Raw genomic sequence first — 19,723 nt, 5'->3', positions numbered from 1 at the left:
GGGCTGGTGCATTCAGGAGTAAATTGAGTTGTTAACAGCCTGATTAAGTGGAAGGATAGGCAAAAAGGAAAAAGAGGTGGGGTAACACTCTTAATGAGGAATGAGTTCAATGCTTCAGTAAGAGAGGATCTTAGATCAAAGGATCAAAATGTAGAATCAGTTTGGGTAGAGCTAAGGAACAGAAAGGGGCTCAAACATTGGCAGAAGTTGTTGGTAGGCTACCAAACAGCAGTAGTAATGTTGGGCATGATATAAATCAGGAAATTAGAGATACATTTAATGTGGTAATAATGGGTGACTTCAATTTATATATAGACTGGGTAAACCTAATTAGCACTAATGCTGTGGAGGATGAATTCCTGAGTGGGTACGAAATGGGTTTCTGGAACAGTATGTTGAAGAGCCAATGAGAGATTGTGCTATTTTAGATTTACTAATATATAATGAGAAAGGGCTAATTAATAGCCTTGCTGTAAAGGAGCCTTTGGGTAATGGTGACCATATATGATAGAATTTCACATTAAGTTTGAATGTGATATAGTTTATTCTGAAACTAGGGTCTTAAATTTGAACGTGGGAAACTATGAAGGTGCGGGGACGAGTTGGCAATGGTGGATTGAGAAAATATACTAAGGGCAGAATGTTGAGATTGGCGGGCAGGCGTACGCAAAACCCAGCCGAGCGTAAAATGACATGCGATGTAGACCCGCGATATTTCATTCGGCAGGCGCGCACCTGAGTTGGCAGCACGCCCTCCGACAATTAAAAGGCCTATTAAGGCCATTAACAAGGTAATTAATCTCAAATTTATGCTGCCCATCCAACTTAATGTTTGGCGAGCAGGCGAAAACGCCAAGCGGCCGTTGCACTTTTTAGGAAGCCTCATCCACGGGCGGGATGACGTTTCCTAAATCAAATAAAAATAAAATAAAATAAAAATTTCACACTTGAATTACAAACATATCCCTGCTCATGTGACTCTGTTACATGAGGGGACATGTTTTATGACATGTTTATTTTCTTCCTTTTTTTAAACAGCGTTTCATCTCCCTGAGGCAGCTCCGTGCCTCAGGGAGATTGAAGCACTCTTTCGCGCACATGCATGAAGTTTGTGCTAGGCCCGCTCACCCTCCTCCCCCCGCTTGCACAGGCAGCGCTGAGCGCTGCTGCTCACGTTCCACACTGGGAGGGCCTTAATTGGTCTGCCAGCATGAAATTGTGGTGCGATACCGATAAGCCAATCGCCCCGCTGAGGGCAAAATTCTGCCCTAAGAGATTTGATGGTAGACAGGCAATGGCTAGTATTTAAAATATTACATAGTCTGCAATATATATACATTCCTGTATGGCTTAAAAACCCAATGGGAAAGATGAATCAACCGTGGCTAACAAAAGAAGTTAAAGATTGCTTTAGATCAGAGGAAATGGCTTATAAAGATGCCAGAAAAAGTGGTAACCCTGAGGATTAGGCGCTATTTAGAACCCAGCAAAGGATGGCCAAGAAACTGATTAAAAAAAAGGAAAACAGAATATTAAAAGAATCTAGTGAGAAACATAAAGGCTGGCTGTAAAAACTTCTTTAGGTATGTGAAAAGGAAAATATTATCTAGGGCAAATGTAGGCCCATTACAGGTGGAGACAGGAAAATTTATAGGGAAAATCAGGGAAATGGTGGAGGAACTAAACAATTATTTTGTGTCCATCTTCACGGAAGAAGATACAGAAAATTTCCCAGAAACACTAGGCAACCAAGGGACTTGTGAAGCCGAGGCACTGAAAGAAATTAATATTAATAAAGAGGTGGTACTTGAAAAATTAACTGGATTGAAGGTTGATAAATTCCCTGGGCCGGATGAGCTACATCCCAGAGTGCTGAAGAGGCGGCTATAGAGATAGTGGATTCATTTGTGGTTATCTTTCAAAATTCTATAGATTCTGGAAAAGTTCCTGCAGACTGGAAAGTGGCAAATGTAACTCCACCATTTAAGAAGGGAGGGAGAGGGAGAATGGAGAACTATAGACCTGTTAGTTTGACATCAGTAGTAAGGAAAATGTTAGAATCTATTGTAAGGGATGTGATAATTGGACACTTAGAAAGTAATAGTAAAATTGGGCAGAGTCAACATGGATTTCTGAAAGGGAAATCATGTTTGACAAACCTATTGGAGTTTTTTGAGGACGTTACTTATAGCATAGATAAAGGATAACCAGTGAATGTGGTGTATTTGGGGTTTCAGAGGCTTCTGGTAAGGTCCTCACAGGAGGTTAGTAAACAAAATTAGAGTGTATGGGATTGGGGCTAATATGCTAGCATGGACTGAGAGTTGGTTAAGAGAAAGAAAGCAGAGCGTAGGAATAACCAGGTCATACTCATGATGCAGGCTGTTACTAGTGGGGTACCACAAGGATCAGTGCTAGGGCCACAGCTGTTCACAATCTATATAAATGATTTGGATGCGGGGGCCAAATGTAATATTTCCAAATTTGCTGATTTGTTGACACAAAACTAGGTGGGAATGTAAGTTGTGAGGAGGACATAAGGAGGCTTCAAGCGGACTTGGACAGGCTAAGTGAATGGGCAAGAACATGGCAGATGGAACGTAATGTGAATAATTGTTAAGTTATTCACTTTGGTAGAAAAAACAGAAAGGCAGAATATTTCTTAAATGGTGAGAGGTTGGGAAGTGTAGGTATCCAAAGGGACCTGGGTGTCCTTATTCATGAGTTACATGCAGCTGCAGCAAACAAAAAGGAAGACAAATGGTATGTTAGCCTTCATCACAAGGGGATTTGAGTACATAAGTAAAAATGTCTTGCTGCAATTATATAGAGCCTCGGTGAGACCGCAGCTGGAATATTATATACAGTTTTGGTCTCCTTATCTAAGGGAGGATATACTTGCTATAGAGAGAGTGCAACGGAGGATCACCAGACTAATTCCTGGGATAGTGGGACTGCCTTATCAGGAGAGATTGAGGAAACTGGGCCTGTATTCTCAAGAGTTTTGAAGAATGAGAGGTGATCTCATTGAGATTTATAAAATTCTTACAGGATGTGACAGGGTGGAGGTAGATAGGATGTTTCCCCTGGCTGCTGAATCTAGAACCAGGGGACATGATCTCAGAATAAGGGGTAGGCCATTTGAGACCGAGATGAGGAAGAATTTCTTAACTCAGAGGGTGGTGAATCTTTGGAAGTCTCTACTCCAGAGGGCTGTGGAAGCTGAATCTTTGGGCATGTTCAAGGCAGAAATCGATAGATTTTTGGAGATTAATGACATCAAGGGATATGGAGATAGCGTGGGAAAGTGGCATTGAAGAAGATAATCAGCCATGATCTAATTGAATGGTGGAACATGCTCGATGGGCTGAATGGCCTACTTCTATTCTTGTGGTAATTACTGCTGAACAACCTACATGGCTGTGGAAAAAATAATATTACAAGTGTGGAGGCTTATTCCCTCACTAGAAAGTTATAGGGAGATTTTTTTTTAAATGTTAACCTTTTACGACTGTCTCTTTTATCTCTCTCCCTCAGTCAATCTTTATTTTGTTTTCTTTACATTTAAAATTAATTTACATTTCTTGCTTCATGGTTTGGATTTTGTGTGTAACAATGAGGATTATTCAATTTGATTGGTTGAAAATCTTGCTGTTGCTTGGCCCTGCTCACAGCCACCAGAAATCCTGTAGAGGGTGCTGTGATGGCAAACTAAAGGAAATCTCCACTGAGTAGCCCATAAAAAGTTTGTAGGCAGCTCTCGGCAAGGTGAATGGCAAGTGTAGATTCTTCCCCACTTAGAGAAAAATCTGGGCTAATATTATAACTTCAAGGCAAACTATTTCAGATCCTACAACATTGTACTTAGACCATAAGACCATAAGACATAGGAGCAGAAATTAGGCCATTCGGCCCATCGAGTCTGCTCTGCCATTCAATCATGGCTGATAAGTTTCTCAACCCCATTCTCCCGCCTTCTCCCCATAACCTTTGATCCCCATACCAATCAAGAACCTATCTATCTCGGTCTTAAATATACTCAATGACCTGGCCTCCACAGCCTTCTGTGGCAATGAATACCATAGATTCACCACTCTCTGGCTAAAGAAGTTTCTCCTCATCTCTGTTCTAAAAGGTCTTCCATTTACTCTGAGGCTCTCGGGTCCTAGTCTCTCCTGGTAATGGAAACATCTTCCCCACGTCCACTCTATCCAGGCCTTTCAGTATTCTGTAAGTTTCAATCAGATCCCCCCTCATCCTTCTAAACTCCATCGAGTATAGACCCAGACTCCTCAAACGTTCCTCATACGTTAAGCCTTTCATTCCTGGGATCGTTCTCGTCAACTTCCTCTGGACCCTCTCCAGGGCCAGAACATCCTTCCTGAGATACGGGGCCCAAAATTGCTCACAATATTCTAAATGTGGTCTGACCAGAGCCTTATAAAGCCTCAGCAGCACACCCCTGCTTTTATATTCTAGTCCTCTTGAAATAAATGCCAACATTGCATTTGCCTTCCCAACTACTGACTCAACCTGCAAGTTAACCTTAAGAGAATCCTGGACTAGGACTCCCAAGTCCCTTTGCATTCCAGATTTCAGAATTCTCTCCCCATTTAGAAAATAGTCTATGCCTCTATTCTTCCTACCAAAGTGCATGACCTCACACTTCCCCACATTGTATTCCATCTGCCACTTCTTTGCCCATTCTCCTAACCTGTCCAAATCTTGATGACATTAATAATTTTGTTATGCTGCTGTCTATAGGGCCAGTTTTTTGGCAGGAACAAAATCACAGGGTAGGACTAAGCTACCTGATCCTGTCAACATTCGGCGTGCCATCATTCTAAAAGAGTTGAGAGATAGGTATCCAGTACTTCTGCCCAAAAGACACTGGGGACCCCGTGACATACATAGGATTTACAGAAAATTTACATTATCCAGCGTGCATTAAGTCATGCCCTGAGGGACAGAATGCAAAGTAGCTAAATCAGTATAAAGCTCTTTTGGCAATGCAGTCGGCAAGTTTTCTATAGGATGCTTATGGATTCAGGGATATGATTCCTGGCCCCACAAACATCTTCCTGCCCACTTCCCCCTTCCCTGCCAGTGCCTGACCCTTCTCTTTAATACCATTCTGCTTGTTCAGTTCTGTGGAGAAGCCATCAAGTTTCTCCTCGCATCCCTGACTCCAAGATTTGCTGATATCATTCAAATGAGGTCCAACCACTAAAACAGGTTCGGCCTTTGATGAAGTTCATTGGGCAGTTAAGGGTCTCACTCTATCCACTGTCTTTCTGGAGAACACGGTGAGGGGTCACATAAAAGTGTCCATGATAAATTACTTTACTTGAAAGCATCTGCTATTGTCCTTCATTTTAAACTGCAAACCTCCATCATACAACTAATTTAATTTATTCTCTTGCTGCTAACAGAGCAAAACATTCTTTCTAAATAGGATAATTCTCTTTTGAAATGTATCTGGAACTTAAAGACAAAGCATTTCAAAACAACTAGTTCATGCTCTATGGTTTGACTATGGCAGGTTTAGTGCCAGCTTTAATATGGAAAGATTAATTATCATGCATCAGTTGTAAACAACGTGAGACATCCACCAGTGCTGAATTTAGCTATTTTAGTTGCTGATGAATAACTACCTGCATTGAACCTACATACTCATGCTCCCAGAATCTCTTAAGAGTTACATTCCAATACTCAATATTTCTCTTAAATCTTTTAGTCTCAAGATTTAAAGGAAAAATACTTCTTTTTCTTAAAACTTTTTAATTGCGAAACCAGTTCATGGTTGTATGAGTTTATATATAGCACCAATAAAATCAATCTTATTTCATTAGCTAAAGAAAGGTCTAGTATCAGTTTCTCATCCCTCCCACAGATGTGACAAACTTGCTCTTTGAGGTATGCTCAACTATCAATACAAGTGGAAGCTGAGGTTTGAAGTTTGGACCTCCTGGTTGAGAATGCAGGACTTCTAAAGGATAGAATTTTGTCTTCACCATCTGCGTGGTAATCTGCTGGAATGGACTACTTGTCTGTTGCAGAATGAAAAATAGGTCAGGTTACATAAAGGGCGATGATCTGCTCCATTGGGTTACCCCTCAGGCGATTAAGCTGAAAATCTACCTCTTATGTTGGAATTATTTTACATAGTCTCTCATGATACGACCTGCTTTAGATTGAAATGGTCTTCTATTAGGGATAGTTATAGCAATATCAAAGTAATCTGAACCCAGATATTGGCCATTACTGTTACTATGCGCATACTGGTTCATGCAATAGATCAAAACACACTTAAAGATGTTGAACCTTACATAGGAAAGTTGAATATACAACATTGAAAAGACATTACAACATATTTGCATCCATTAGAGTTGCACACAAATGAACTTGACAGTACCTGCTACAATGGTGTCTCCTTCTTGTAGTTAAAGCTAGGGTCTGTCCCTTCAATCTGTAATTTTAGGGCTTGCTTCAGACTCAGTTCAGTCTCTGCTAATGGATAACCTTCCAAACATTCAGTATGTCCTCTCTCCTGTCCACTCCTTGGAACTGCAACCCTGCCCAGGAAAACTGGATTCCCTTGCAAATAATTTGGGTTTGTCATTATTCCATTTCTTTTCTTTTGCTCCCCGTGTTGTTGAATTGAGAACTGTTGCTGAGCCCTTGACGTTTCCTGTGGACTGTGTGGAATCAGGATCTTGCATTGTGGCTCAGGTGGTACTTCTTTTAATGACACTGCATTATTTTGCACCATTTTATTTATGGTTGTTCGTTTGTCTAGTTGTGTCATTTCATATTCCAAAACCTTTGGCTGAGATGAGCTGTTTTGCTTGTTTTGAGCTGATCTCTTCCCAGATGAACCAGTTTTGGTGGAACCTTCACTGGGCTCAATGTGTCCAGTTTTGCTACTTTTACTAGATCTCATGTTGGGCTTCATTTGTCCCCATTCACATTCACTAGTTGTGGAACCAGCATGTTGTCCTATGGAACGTGTAGTAGATGATGGAGATACAATAGACTGCCTGCTTCGACTTCGTGGCAAAGAATGCTGCTGTATCTGCTCTGTGAAGGACATGCCATGGAAACTGTCCATGGGTACAGTTTGGGCTGTTGCTGTGGATGATGTTGTGCGGAGAGAGGAGTTTTTGGAACTCTTTAGTGAATTATTGGACAATGAGGACTTCTGTCGGTCAACTGTTGAATCTGGAGATTCAGAAGGTGAACTGAAAGGGTGTTGAGGGCCATTAGAAAAACCACGCATGGCAGACTGCAGATCTCCTCCACCGGTGCTACCAGAGCTATTTGATTTAATTGTCAAGGAGTGCATTTTCACAGTGACAGACTGAGGGGCTGTCTGTTCCATTGTGTGAATTGGAGAAGGGCTACATCCATTTAGACTCGATGCCCCATATTTTTCCAATAACTTTATAATCTGCGTATGGCCACCTTTTGCTGCAACTCTCATTGCAGTCCGTCCAAATTGGTCTGCATGGTTTGGATCGGCACCATGTTCCAGCAATGTCTGAACAACATCCACATGCCCTTCCTGGGCTGCAATACAAAGAGCAGTAGCACCCTGATTGCATGTGTGATCTACCAATGCTCCATGGTCAATCAGCAGCTGGACAACTTTCACGTGACCCTGCCATGCAGAAGATTGCAAAGCTGACCGCTTCTCATTGTCAGCGGAATTGACATCAGCATGATAATTTATCAAAAGTTGGGCCATTTCCAAATGTCCCTGCCAGCAAGAGACATGAAGAGCAGTTCTCCCCTCTGCATCTGTGCTTTCCACATTTGCTCCATTTTCTAACAAATACTCAGCCATTGTTAGTTGATTTTCAAGTGCCAAGATATACAGTGTTGGCCGGCTGTCAGCATCCTTGTAATTCACATCGGCCCCATGGCTCAAGAGCAGTTCAACTATATCTCGATGTCCTTCTAATGATGCAACACGTAATGCATTCCTACCATCGTAGCCCCTTTGGTCCACGTTTGATTTGTTTTCGAGCATAACCTGCACACAGTCATAATGGCCCTCCTGACCTGCTAGTATTAAAGGGATTCGACCATCATTATCCACCTCATTAGTTCTAGCACCTTGTTCAATAAGTGCTTCGCATACTAGTCGGTGACCCTCAAATGCTGACATATGCAATGGAGTCCAACCAGCATCATCCCTATGATTCTCATCTAGTCCTCTGTCCAGCAGAGTACGCACCACTTCTACATTCCCTTGTGCTGAGGCTATACTCAGTACTGTTCTTCCTTCACTATCAATAGTATCTACAGCTGCGCCCCAAAACAACAAGGTATTTACAACAGATGCATGGCCCATGGATGCAGCAGCCAGAAGAGGGGTCCGACCATTGTTATCTGTGTGATCCACATCTGCCCCTCCTTCAAGAAGCAAATCGACAACGTCCACATGACCTTCATAGGCAGCTACTAACAGTGGAGTCATGCCATCTTTGTCACAGTGATCAACTTCTGCTCCTCGGTCAATCAGCAAGCTAACTACTGATGCATGACCTTTACTTGCAGGGACACACAGAGCAGCTACTGATAGGGCTGTTCTTCCATCCACATCTTCATGATTGATCTCTGCACCATGATCTACCAGGTGTTCTACTATTTCTCTATGCCCCATGTATGCTGCTGCAATAAGTGCAGTCCTTCCTTCATTATCTGCTTTGTTAACCTCCGCTCCATGCTGAAGCAAATTTAAAACAATGTCTTCGTGTCCTCCCCATGCTGCAGCCCTGAGAGCAGTTCGACTGTCTGCATCTGCACAATCCACTTTAGCTCCAGCATAGAGAAGTGCAGATACCACCTCTGTATGCCCTCCCCAAGCTGCTGACCTTAATGCTGTCCAGCCATCTTGGTCAGTATGATTTATGTTGGCACCATGTCCAATGAGGCAATTAATAACCTTGGTATGACCTTGCCTTGCAGCAAGTGTAAGTGCCGTCTGTCCATGATTATCTTCAATTTCCAGATCAGCATCCCTAGATATCAGTAGGTTAACAACATCCAAATTGCCACTGTAGGCTGCACTACCCAACAGCGTTCTTCCATTCGAGTCACTCTGATTAACAGAAGCACCATTATCTAGTAATGTCCGAATGGAGTCCTCCCTCTCCAGTGCCTGCCGTACAATACATGATGTGCGGTCATCATCGCTGTTCACATGAGCTCCTGCTTTTACTAAAAGCTGTAGTATTTCCTGCTCTTTCGGAACCATTGTTGACAAAGCTCCTTTCACAGGTGTGCAGTTCCAGATCATCCACAAAGCTAAGTGATGTGGCTCCAGCTGCAAGTTAGAATTAAGCAGGTGCAGTGCAAACTCTTGTACCTCCAAAGGGGAAAGTTCTTTTGCATGACATGTGTAACTCATAGCAAGCATTCTGTGGCCCTCTGCTGCATTACATAAGTATTTCTGTGTGCAGTGCTTCACATCAAGCAACCACTCTGCAAAACTGTAATGAAACAGAATTTTAGTGCTTCCCAAGCCATCTACAAGAACCTTTGATAATATATCTAATTTCCGTTGAAATTCTTCAATTGTCATGGTCATGTTTTTTGTCCAGACTGCATGATACAATTCTAAAGTAGTTAATGGCCTACAGGCAGCCAAAATTACATTTAGAATAGGCTGCACTTTTGCAAACTGTTTTCGCACAAAAAGCCTCTGACAAAGCCAAAGGTACAGTCCATTCAAAGTTCCTGGAATATCCCTAATCTCTCGCAGCATAATAAAACTTTCCACCACTCCATCAAGGACACGTTCGAGATAAAGAAAACAGCCACTGCTTTTAATATGGAGCTGGTTCAACATTTCAGCTGTTTCTTTTGTCAGGTGCTGTCTCAATGCTTCTTCCTGGTCCAGACGATACAGGATATACTGCTGCACGTCTTTTACAATGTAGGCTTTACGCAGGTCATCCAAGCTAATTTTTCGGAAGCCTGAAAGAAAAAAAAAGATTAAATAATGTGATATAGGCAGAGGTTTATTGAGCTATTGGCTGCCTCTTTCATAAAACTCTCTTTTGCACATCTTGATACCCAACTAATAAGTACAATCCTGACTGTCCAACCCTTGAACCCTTTGTCCTTGCAAACTACCTACCACCCCATCTGCAATCTTTCTCACAGCTCCATTTTTAAACCTCTCCAATCAGGTTTTCTATCCTGCAACAACACTGAAATGGCCCTAATAAAAGCTACAAATAACATCCTGTGATTGTGACCATGTTGCACTACACCTCTTCATCCTTCTCGACCTCACTGCAGACTTTGACACAATTGACCACACCATCCTCCTCCAACATCTCTTCTCTCTTCTCCCATGTACACTTAGGTGGGATGGCTTTGTTCCAACTTACCTATCCAGTTGTAGTCAGAGATGTTCCTGCAATGACTTCTCACGCACCCTGAAGTCTCCCAAGAATCTATCTTTGGCCACTTCCCATTTCTCACCTACATGCTGCCCCTTTACCAAAGACAAACACCCAAAGACATGACATCAGGATCCATGTATACGCAGATATTACCCAGCTCATCCTCACCATCAGTTTCTGCACCCCTCCATTGCCTTGGGTTGTCAGACTGCTTGTCCAAAATTCATTTCTGGATCACCTTTGATTTCCTCCAATTAAACATTGGGTGACTGAAATCATCATCTTAGGCCCCAGCCACAATTTTAATTCCTTTGGCATGGATTCTATTCCCAGCCCTGGCCAGTGTCTCAGACTTAACCAAAATCCTTTGTACCCTTTTTGGCCTCAATCTGACCATCTGAAGCTGTATCCTCTCAATCACAAAGTTCACGCATCCCTGTAACATAACTGATTCCTGCCACTACCTCAGCATATCTGCGGCTGAAAACTCATTTATACTTTCATTCTCTCCAGGCTTGACTATTTCAATACTTTGCTGGCTGGCCTCCTATCTTCCATTACTTCAACTTATCCAAAATTCTAAATGCCAATATCCAACTGTGAAATTCACCCATCACCCCAGTTCTTGCTCCCGGTCCACCAATGCCTCAATTTTAAGATTCAGATTAAAGCTCAAATTGTCGTTTGGTATTACAGAACTTGAGTGTTGCTGAAAAAAGAGACATGCCTAAGCTTTTCATTTTGCACTCATCTGGACACTCACAAGAATACTAATATAAGAGGGAGAACAACAATTTATACTGTATGTGAAGAGTGCTGATTGGTAGGCAAGTGGCGTTGCCATGGAGAATGCACTACTGATGGTGACTGGCAGTTAACTGCCAAGCATTGTTTGAAATTTAAACCAAGCAGCTTGACCCTGATTGGTCAAGGCATTGCCCTGAGCAATGAGTCAGTGCATGGCTGTCACTTATTTTGTTTAGCTGAAACAGGCGCAGTGTATGTACATGCTCTTTCTGTCTACAAAGAACAGGGCCCTGTGTATTAATACATGTAGCTTCCAGTACATGCAAAAGCATGTAACTGTGTACGAAAATGTGTATGTGTGTGGGTGAAGACAATGTCAGGCTTATCTGTGAAGCACTCTTCCCAGTCAGTAATGATTGCGTAACCTGCAACATTCACCATCTAGCCTCACAAATGAATAACGGCCACTTAGCCAAAGTAGTGTATGATGCTAGTTGCCTGTAGGTCTATGCACAGCAAGCAGACAAAAGGAGGGCATGAGAAGAGGAAAAAATGCATATCCCTCCTGTGCTCCATTATTGGATCACCTGGATTACAATGGAGCTCTGCAATAAGTTAATCAATAATGGTTTCATAAAATACAAAGTAACTTGATTCTCATGCACACTAACTTATTACACAAATATCCTCATCTCTAAAAGGATACAGAAAACTACACTTAATAGTGAAATATAGTAATAGTTGGAAGTGAATACAACTTTGAAGTCATTTAATTGCTCATAATTTTGATATATTTGAGTAGTTTTATTCAGTTTGGCTCAGGTTTCTTTCCTGTGATTGCAGATGTTGATCTGCAGTGTGTTTTCGTGGCTAATTTATGATGATGGGACACACTGAATTACTATGACAAGGTTCTGTGATAACTAGTTGATCTTCCATGGCATTGCACAGAGTGAATTATCACCAAATGCAGAAAGGTTACTGGCAATGATAAATAGACCATGATGGGAGAAGTGCAGACATAAGGAGGCAGATAGGGGTGGTGGGTTGGGGAGCAGAAACGGGCTAGAGGAGTGAAAAGTAAGAGGAGGGGGAACGGGAGATGGGTAGTGGTGGAGGGGGGAAATTGGAAGCTGGCCAAAGGTAATATTAACTTTGTTCGGATTGGGAGGGTGGGGGGTGTGGGGGTCATGGTGTTGGGTGGGGGGGGGGGGTGCGGTGATGGTGCAAAAAAACTATACTTGCAGGGCCAAAAATAGGAATGCAAAATTCTCCTAGGGTGTCAAACTCACCTAGTTGGGTGTTGTGGGGAAAGGGGAGGAAACATTCTTATTTTCTTAACAGGCGAGACAGGGGTTCTTGTTTAGCTTCTTTGGCAGGAAGGGGCATAGCAAGCTCACTTAGAGGTGGGGGGGAGGGTAGAATTTGCAGGTTCTCAGGGAGGAGCAAGGAGAAATAGTGGGATTTCTAATTGAGAATGATCTAGGAAGATTTGTGCATTCAGGAGTTATTTGACAACAAATTAGCAAAACTATGTGGCAATTTAACACCATTATTATCCATCTTTGAATACTGACTACAGCGTGTAATAGAAACACAGAAAATTTACTGTACCAAAGGAGGCCATTCAGCCCATCATGTGTATGTCAACTGAAAAATAAGCTAACCAGCCTGTTCCCACATTCCAGCTCTTGATCTGTAGCCCTACAGGTTACAGCCCCTCAATTGCACATCCAAATATTTTGTAGACACCATGAGGGTTTCAGCCTCTACCACCAATACTGACTTAATATCCGTTCGTTAATTTAAGTAGCTTTGCATACAGGACAATTTTCAGGATAGACATCCCCTGGCTTCTTTGCACACAGATGCTGACTCGCCACTTCTACGTGTCAGCTTCTGTTTTTAAATCCAATGTCATGTGACATAACACAACACTGTAAAGTCCTATGTATCATACAGGCGTAACCAGTATTGTTGGTAAATGAAGACACTTTTGACAATGGACATATCCATATCATCGGTTGACACACAGCTTTTCCTGCATTTTGAAGTGGAATACTGTGAACCATCCAATAATTTTAATAAATTATACATGATCAATACATTATTTCCTGCAGTTGGTGAACTCATGTTGCATACAGTTCCACAGATCTTTCTGATTCCACACATTACACTAATCTGCCATGACTGCTATCCCTCAGACTTTGTAATCATCTTTTTTGTGCTATCACTCCCTGCCTAATCAATAAAAGAAATTTTCACATTGGATATGACTAAATTTGAACAATTATGAAGCACTGCATTTTCATTTTTCCAAAGGAAATATAAGTTTAAAACGTTTATACCCACTGACAGTGTAATGCCCCAAGGTTTGGCTCCCTAGACTATTTCAACTTTAGAACTAGTAACCATAGCCAATTTGATTTTTCTGCTTGCTTCAAATCATGTGTAAGGTTCTATTTAAAACTGCCTGCGCAATTTGAATTTTCAGGTTATAGAGCTTCCATGATTTTGAGGAGGTACTATGTGCCAAAATACTTTTAAAAATGCAGTTTTGACTTATATGGCAAGGCTGAGCAAGAATATGACAGCTTAAAATGTTTCTCTCTAAACAGGATTTAAAGTTTTGTCCAAATCAGCATGGATATTGACTCAAGAGTAGGACATTCTTCTATGCACTGATATTGCAAAGGAATTTCGCTGTCTGACACAAATATTTTAAAATCATGAAAGTCATGTGCTAGCAACAAATGGTTCCTCACATCAATGCTTGACTCACCATTCTAGGTGTATAAGACATAAAAGCTTAATGTGATATGTATCACATTTCCATGATATATTTCTGTGATATATTTCATTTCTTTTTAAAAGAAAAAATATCTGGCTGACTGTTCTGGAAAATATTTCCTTACCATTTAAATATCAGCTTTAGAGCAGATTGTTCACTGGTCAGTGCATTGCTTTAGCCATTTGCCAATCAACAATTAAGTGCATACACAGTCTGCTCCAGTCACTGATTACCATCTAAGAGCACAGCAAGACACCAAGCATTGGACACCAAAAGCAGCTGAACAACAAAGAGAGAAATGTATTGTGAAAAGCACTCAAGAGCAATTATATCCTGAAGGATTTGTCACAGTAAATGTGCTTTCCCATGGATGTTACATTCTTAAGTAATCAGTACCAATAAACTGTCTAGTGCAACACGCTATACTGTCATGTAATGGGCTCAAGTGGGAACAATATTGCAAAGGATTAATGCTATTTACAGTGCTGCAATAGCAATACAAATAAAGCAATGCTGGACATGTTTTTTGCACTGTAATTATTAAGAGAGAGCCGGCTGGCTCAGAGATAGCAAGCAAAGGATATCTTTTTCTTTAAATTTTGTGTGTCAATCAATTATGAAAAACATTAATTTTGCAAATCTAGCAACAGTGTGTGCATTTGGGTGGGGGTAACAGTAAGAAGAATCATTAATTATCTGATTCTGTACTTTGCTGGAAAGAATTTTGTGTCAAACTTTATTTAATTATTGGGAAGAAGCTTATATATGGAAATAGAACACTTTCTTTTAAACATAAAGTCAAACACAATCAAATGAGTAAGCAAAAGGAAGGACTACGGAGTCTCTGGTGGTCCCAAACAGCAACTTCCAGCCCTCAACAGGAACACATTTAATAATCAATACACAGTGAAACCTATCTATAATGACTACCCCTGGGACTAGTGTCACTGTCTTTTTGGACAGATGGTTTCTATGGGAAGGTTCAAGTCTGAATGGCTCATTTATACTGTCGGGATGCATGGAAACTGCTCATTAGGCACTTTTCATGATGCATTCCTTTCTTCTTTTTCTGTCTTTGAAGATTCTTCCTACCTCATACTTCACCCTCCTCTGAAAGATAAACCATATGCTGCTTGTTGCTATATGAGAGAATTAATTTACCACTTAAAAAAACCTTACAATTTTTTTCTCTTATTAAAAGCACTGGTTTATGCTGAGGTACAGTTACAAGGGTTTTAAGCACCAGTGATCTTAACCATATGGCCATCTTGACGCATGAGTCTAACCGTAAGAGTAGAGGAATCATAATAGAGGCCAATTATGTACTTACCCACCACAAAACAATCAAGAACAGAAAACCTGATTAATTATTTGTCTACATAATAGCGAGAATGTGGAACTTAGGGCCACATGGAATAGTTGAAGTACATAGCATTGACATAAATAAGGGGATGCTTATTGCATATATAAAGGAGAAGGGAACAGAATAGAAAGAGACACATGTGAAGCATAAACAAATATAGACCAGTTGGGCCAAATGGCCCATTTCTATGCAATTCTATCTAGCTTGGAAGTGCAAAGGTCTTTATTGAAACAGTTGTGTATGGATTACCCTTATAAATGCTTGGCTGGGCTCCAAGTCTCACTAATGGATTCAGCTCTCTGAGGGTTGTTTACACAACTGAGAAGGGGGCTTTGAGCTTTGTTTGATTGACAGTTTTATGAGTTGGGAGAATTGTGTCCCTGAAGTGGTTTTTGATGGCCTGTTTGTTTTGATAGGTTTATGGTTAAGCATTTTTAAAGGAGAGTTTGAATGGATGTTTATTTTTTTTATAGTTTCATGAATATTTAAAAGACTTTCCAGTGTTATTATATGGTTCATGAATCCTGCCCATAGTGGATACTGGGTAACTGAATATGGAGGATGCATGAATGGTGTGAAGTGGAATGAAGGATTGTGGGGGGCATGGTGAGGACTGGTGTGCCTAACATTCATTGACAGAACTGGACTGTTGTCCCCATAAATGGACATGGACCGTCTAATCTGCCACCCGTCTCTGTTTCTACCTTGAACCTGCATGGCGGCCCTGACTCCAGCCCGTCCCTGCTACTCCACAATGAAAATACCGTGGGTGGGCACTGTTGGACAGGAGGTGGGATTGCGATATTGGGAAATGGCCCAACTCACAATGGAGGATGAAAATCCAGACCATTTTGGGTCTGTGACCTTTCATCAGAAAAGTGAAAGATCACAGACTTGAAATATTAGGTCTATTTCTCTGTCCAAAGATGCTGCCAGAGCCTGGTTCCAGTATTTTTGGGTTTTATTTGAGCTTATACCCAAGTGGATACTGCAAGGAGACAAACTGAGGATGAATAATTATCTGCACTGCTAATCTATAAAGATCTAACAAAAATCACCAAGTAAAGAGGGTGACTTATATCTTGGCTAATATTACCTTGCCTGAGGAAATGGCAGAAAACTGGTTTAGCCACTCACTGCCAGATCTGGCTGGACCAGATAAAGCACTATTGAGTCCTGCTGAAACTATTCACTATTCCACTAGCCCATCAAACCAAACTTCCTCCAAAGATGCCCTAGCTCTGAAAATGCATATTTCTCTTCTTTCTCTCATATCTTCCCTCATCCCCTTTCTGAATTCAACTTGCTCATGAAACCCAGCTGCTGCTCCCTCAATCCTATTCCCACTAAACTGATCACCAATTTCTCCTCCAGGCCCTCTGTCAGCTGACATTAACAGTGTCTTTATAGGTGCTGTCCCTCGCTTCTTTAAATCTGCCATCAGCTCCTCAACAAAAAAAAAATCTTGACCCCACTGCCGTTGCAAACTACCACCCCTTCTCCAACCTTCCATTTCTCTCCAAAGTCCTTGAATCTGATTTTGCCTCCCAAATCCGAGCCCATCTTTCCTGGGACTTTTTATTTATTTGTTCATGGGATGTGGGTGTCGCTGGCTAGGACAGCATTTATTGCCGATCCTCATTTGCCCTTGAGAAGGTGGGGGTTAGATGCCTCCTTGAACTACTGCAATCCATGTATTGTGGGTACACCCACAGTGCTGTTAGGGAGGGAGTTCCAGGATTTTGACTTAACGACGATGAAGGAACAGTGATATGTTACCAAGTCAGGATGGTGTGTGTCATGTAGGGGAACTTGTAGGTGATGGTGTTCCCATTCATCTGTTGTCCTTGCCCTTCTAGGTGGTAGAGGTTATAGATTTGGAAGATGCTGTTGAAGGAGCCTTGATGAGTTGCTGTAGTGCATCTTGTAGATGGTATACACTGCTGCCGCTGTGCATGTTCCATGTTTGAATCCCTCCAATCAGGTTTCTGCCTCGACACAGTACTGAAACAGCTCTTATCAAAATCGCAAATGACATTCTGTGTGATTGTGACGAAGGTAAATATCCATCCTTGCCCTTGACATGTCTACATGCTTTGACATGATTGACTATAACAGTTTCCTCCTACACTTCTCCACTGTCCTCCAGCTGGGTCAGATTGCACTCGTTCCATGCTCATCGGTCTATTCATAGCCAGAATATCTCTTGCAATGGTTTCTCTTTCCATCCCCGTACCCTTATCCTAGGGCCACTCCTATTTCTCATCAACATGCTGCCCCATGACATCATCCCCCAGAAGCACAGTGTTGGTCCACATAGGTACTGTGACGACACCCAGCCCCACTTCACCACCGCATCTCTTGATTCTTCCACTCTTGCTAAATTATCCAACTGCTTATCTGACGTCCGATACTGGATAAGCAGAGGTTTCCTCTAATTAAATACTGGAAAGACTGAAGATTTCCTCCAATTAAATGCTGGAAAGACCGAAGGCAATGGGCAGAATTTTACCGTCGGCAAGCAGGGGGCAGGGCCCGCTCGCTGACACGTAAAATGACGCGGGATGACGTCGGGCGGAATCCCCGAGGTCATTCTGGTCCATTTAAATTTTCAGGAAGGCGGGCCCGCAGCAAAATCAGCTGCGGGCCTGCCGATCTGTTAATGGCCAATTGGGGCCACTGACAGATCAATTAAAGTACTTAGTGTACCTGCCTGTCTAACCTTAAGGTTGGCGGGCAGGCCAGGAGACCCGGCGGCAAACAGATAAAACATGAAACCTCACCCACGGGCGGGATGAGGTTTCATGCAGGGTTTTAAAATTTTTAATAGAGTTATTATGTACATTATGAACATGTCCCAACTCATGTGACATTGTCACATGAGGGGGACGTTAAGGAATTTTTTTTTCTCTATTTTTAATATTTTTAAAAGTGTAAGTGATCTCCCTGAGGCAGCACTTAGCCTCAGGGTGATGTGCACTCTTTCGTGTGTAAGCGCGCAAGAGCGCACTCTTGCTTTTGGGGAATCTCCCCAACCCGCACAGGAAGCGCATAGCGCTTCCCGCTGGACGTCACGCTGGGTGGGCCTTAATTGGCCCACCCACGTAAAATGGCGGTGGGGCCTGCTTCTCCGGCGGGGATCATCTCCCCGCCTGCCGGAGATTGGGTCAGGCCCGCCTGCCCGACAGGCAGAAAATTCTGCCCATTGTCTTCGGTATCCAGTCCAAACAGCGTTCTGAACGACTGTCTCCATCTCTCTCACTGGCAACAGTCTGAGACTAAACCAGGCTGTTTGCAACCTTGGTTTCATATTTGACCCTGAAATGAGCTTCTGGCCGCATGTCTGCATCATCATTAAAAACACCATTTCCATCTCCGTAACAACACCTGACTTTGACCCTGCCTCTGCTCATCTGCTGAAAAGCTCACATGGGCCTTTGTTACCTCTAGACTTGATTATTTCAATAGACTCCTGGCTGCTCTCTCACATTCTACATTCTGTAAAGCTGAGGTCATCCAAACTCTGTTGCCCATGTTTTACACGCATCACTCCCATTCAGCTATCACTACTATGTTCACTGACCTGCACTGGTTCCTGGTCAAGCAATGCCTTGATTTTAAATTTCTCATCTTTTTTTTCAAATATCTCCATGGCTTCATCCCTCCCTAGCTTTGTAACCTACTCCAGCCCCACAGCCCTCTGAGATATTTGTTTATCTAATTCTGGCATCATGGGCATCCTCGATTTCAGTTGCTCCACTATTGGTGGTGAGGCCTTCAGCTACCTAGGCCCTAGGCTCCGGAATTCCCTTCCTAAAACTCTCTGCAACTTAGCCTCACTTTACTCCTTTAATTCACTCTTTAGAACCTATTCTTTGACCAAAACATTGACCACCTGCCCTAAAATCACTTTTTGTGGCTCCGTGTCTAATCTAGCTTTATAAGAACATAAGAAATAGAAGCAGAAGTAGGCCATTTGGCCCTTCAAGACTGCGTCACCATTCAATGGGTGATCTTCTATCTCAACTCCACCTTCCCATGCTATCCGCATAATATCCCTTATTGCCTGACCATCTAAAAATCTATCAACCTGTCTTGAATATTCATACGAAGATGTGTTTTATGGCAAATTATGATTTTTAATTTACAAGCTGAAAACGTGAACAGAACTTTAAAAAACAGACTTTGAAAAAAAAACAGACTAAAGTGACTTGAATACATAGCCAAGAGATGGCTACCTAATTTACATTACTGTACATTCCACATTCCAACCCCATTGGGAGGGATAAAAGCAAAATACTGTGGATGCTGGAAATCTGAAACAAAAACAAAAATACCTGGAAAAACTCAGCAGGTCTGACAGCAATTGCGGAGAAGAATACAGTTGACGTTTCGAGTCCCATT

General features: G+C 42.0%; 1 protein-coding gene across 1 annotated transcript in view; it reads right to left on the bottom strand.

Annotated features, from left to right (window-relative positions):
* The window catches only part of ankrd50 (ankyrin repeat domain 50), a 184,082-nt gene that overhangs the window by 4,012 nt on the left and 160,347 nt on the right, over nt 1–19,723 (bottom strand). Inside the window, exon 3 of the mRNA XM_078539723.1 lies at nt 6,416–9,984. Within this exon, the coding sequence (XP_078395849.1) occupies nt 6,419–9,984 (3,566 nt within the window). The 3' untranslated portion in view covers nt 6,416–6,418. The remainder of the gene's footprint in view (nt 1–6,415; nt 9,985–19,723) is intronic.

The sequence above is a fragment of the Cetorhinus maximus genome, chromosome 1, assembly GCF_964194155.1.
Source record: "Cetorhinus maximus chromosome 1, sCetMax3.hap1.1, whole genome shotgun sequence".
Lineage (NCBI taxonomy): Eukaryota > Metazoa > Chordata > Chondrichthyes > Lamniformes > Cetorhinidae > Cetorhinus > Cetorhinus maximus.
Note: the sequence above shows the minus strand (reverse complement) of the source record. Positions and strands in the feature narration are given on the sequence as shown.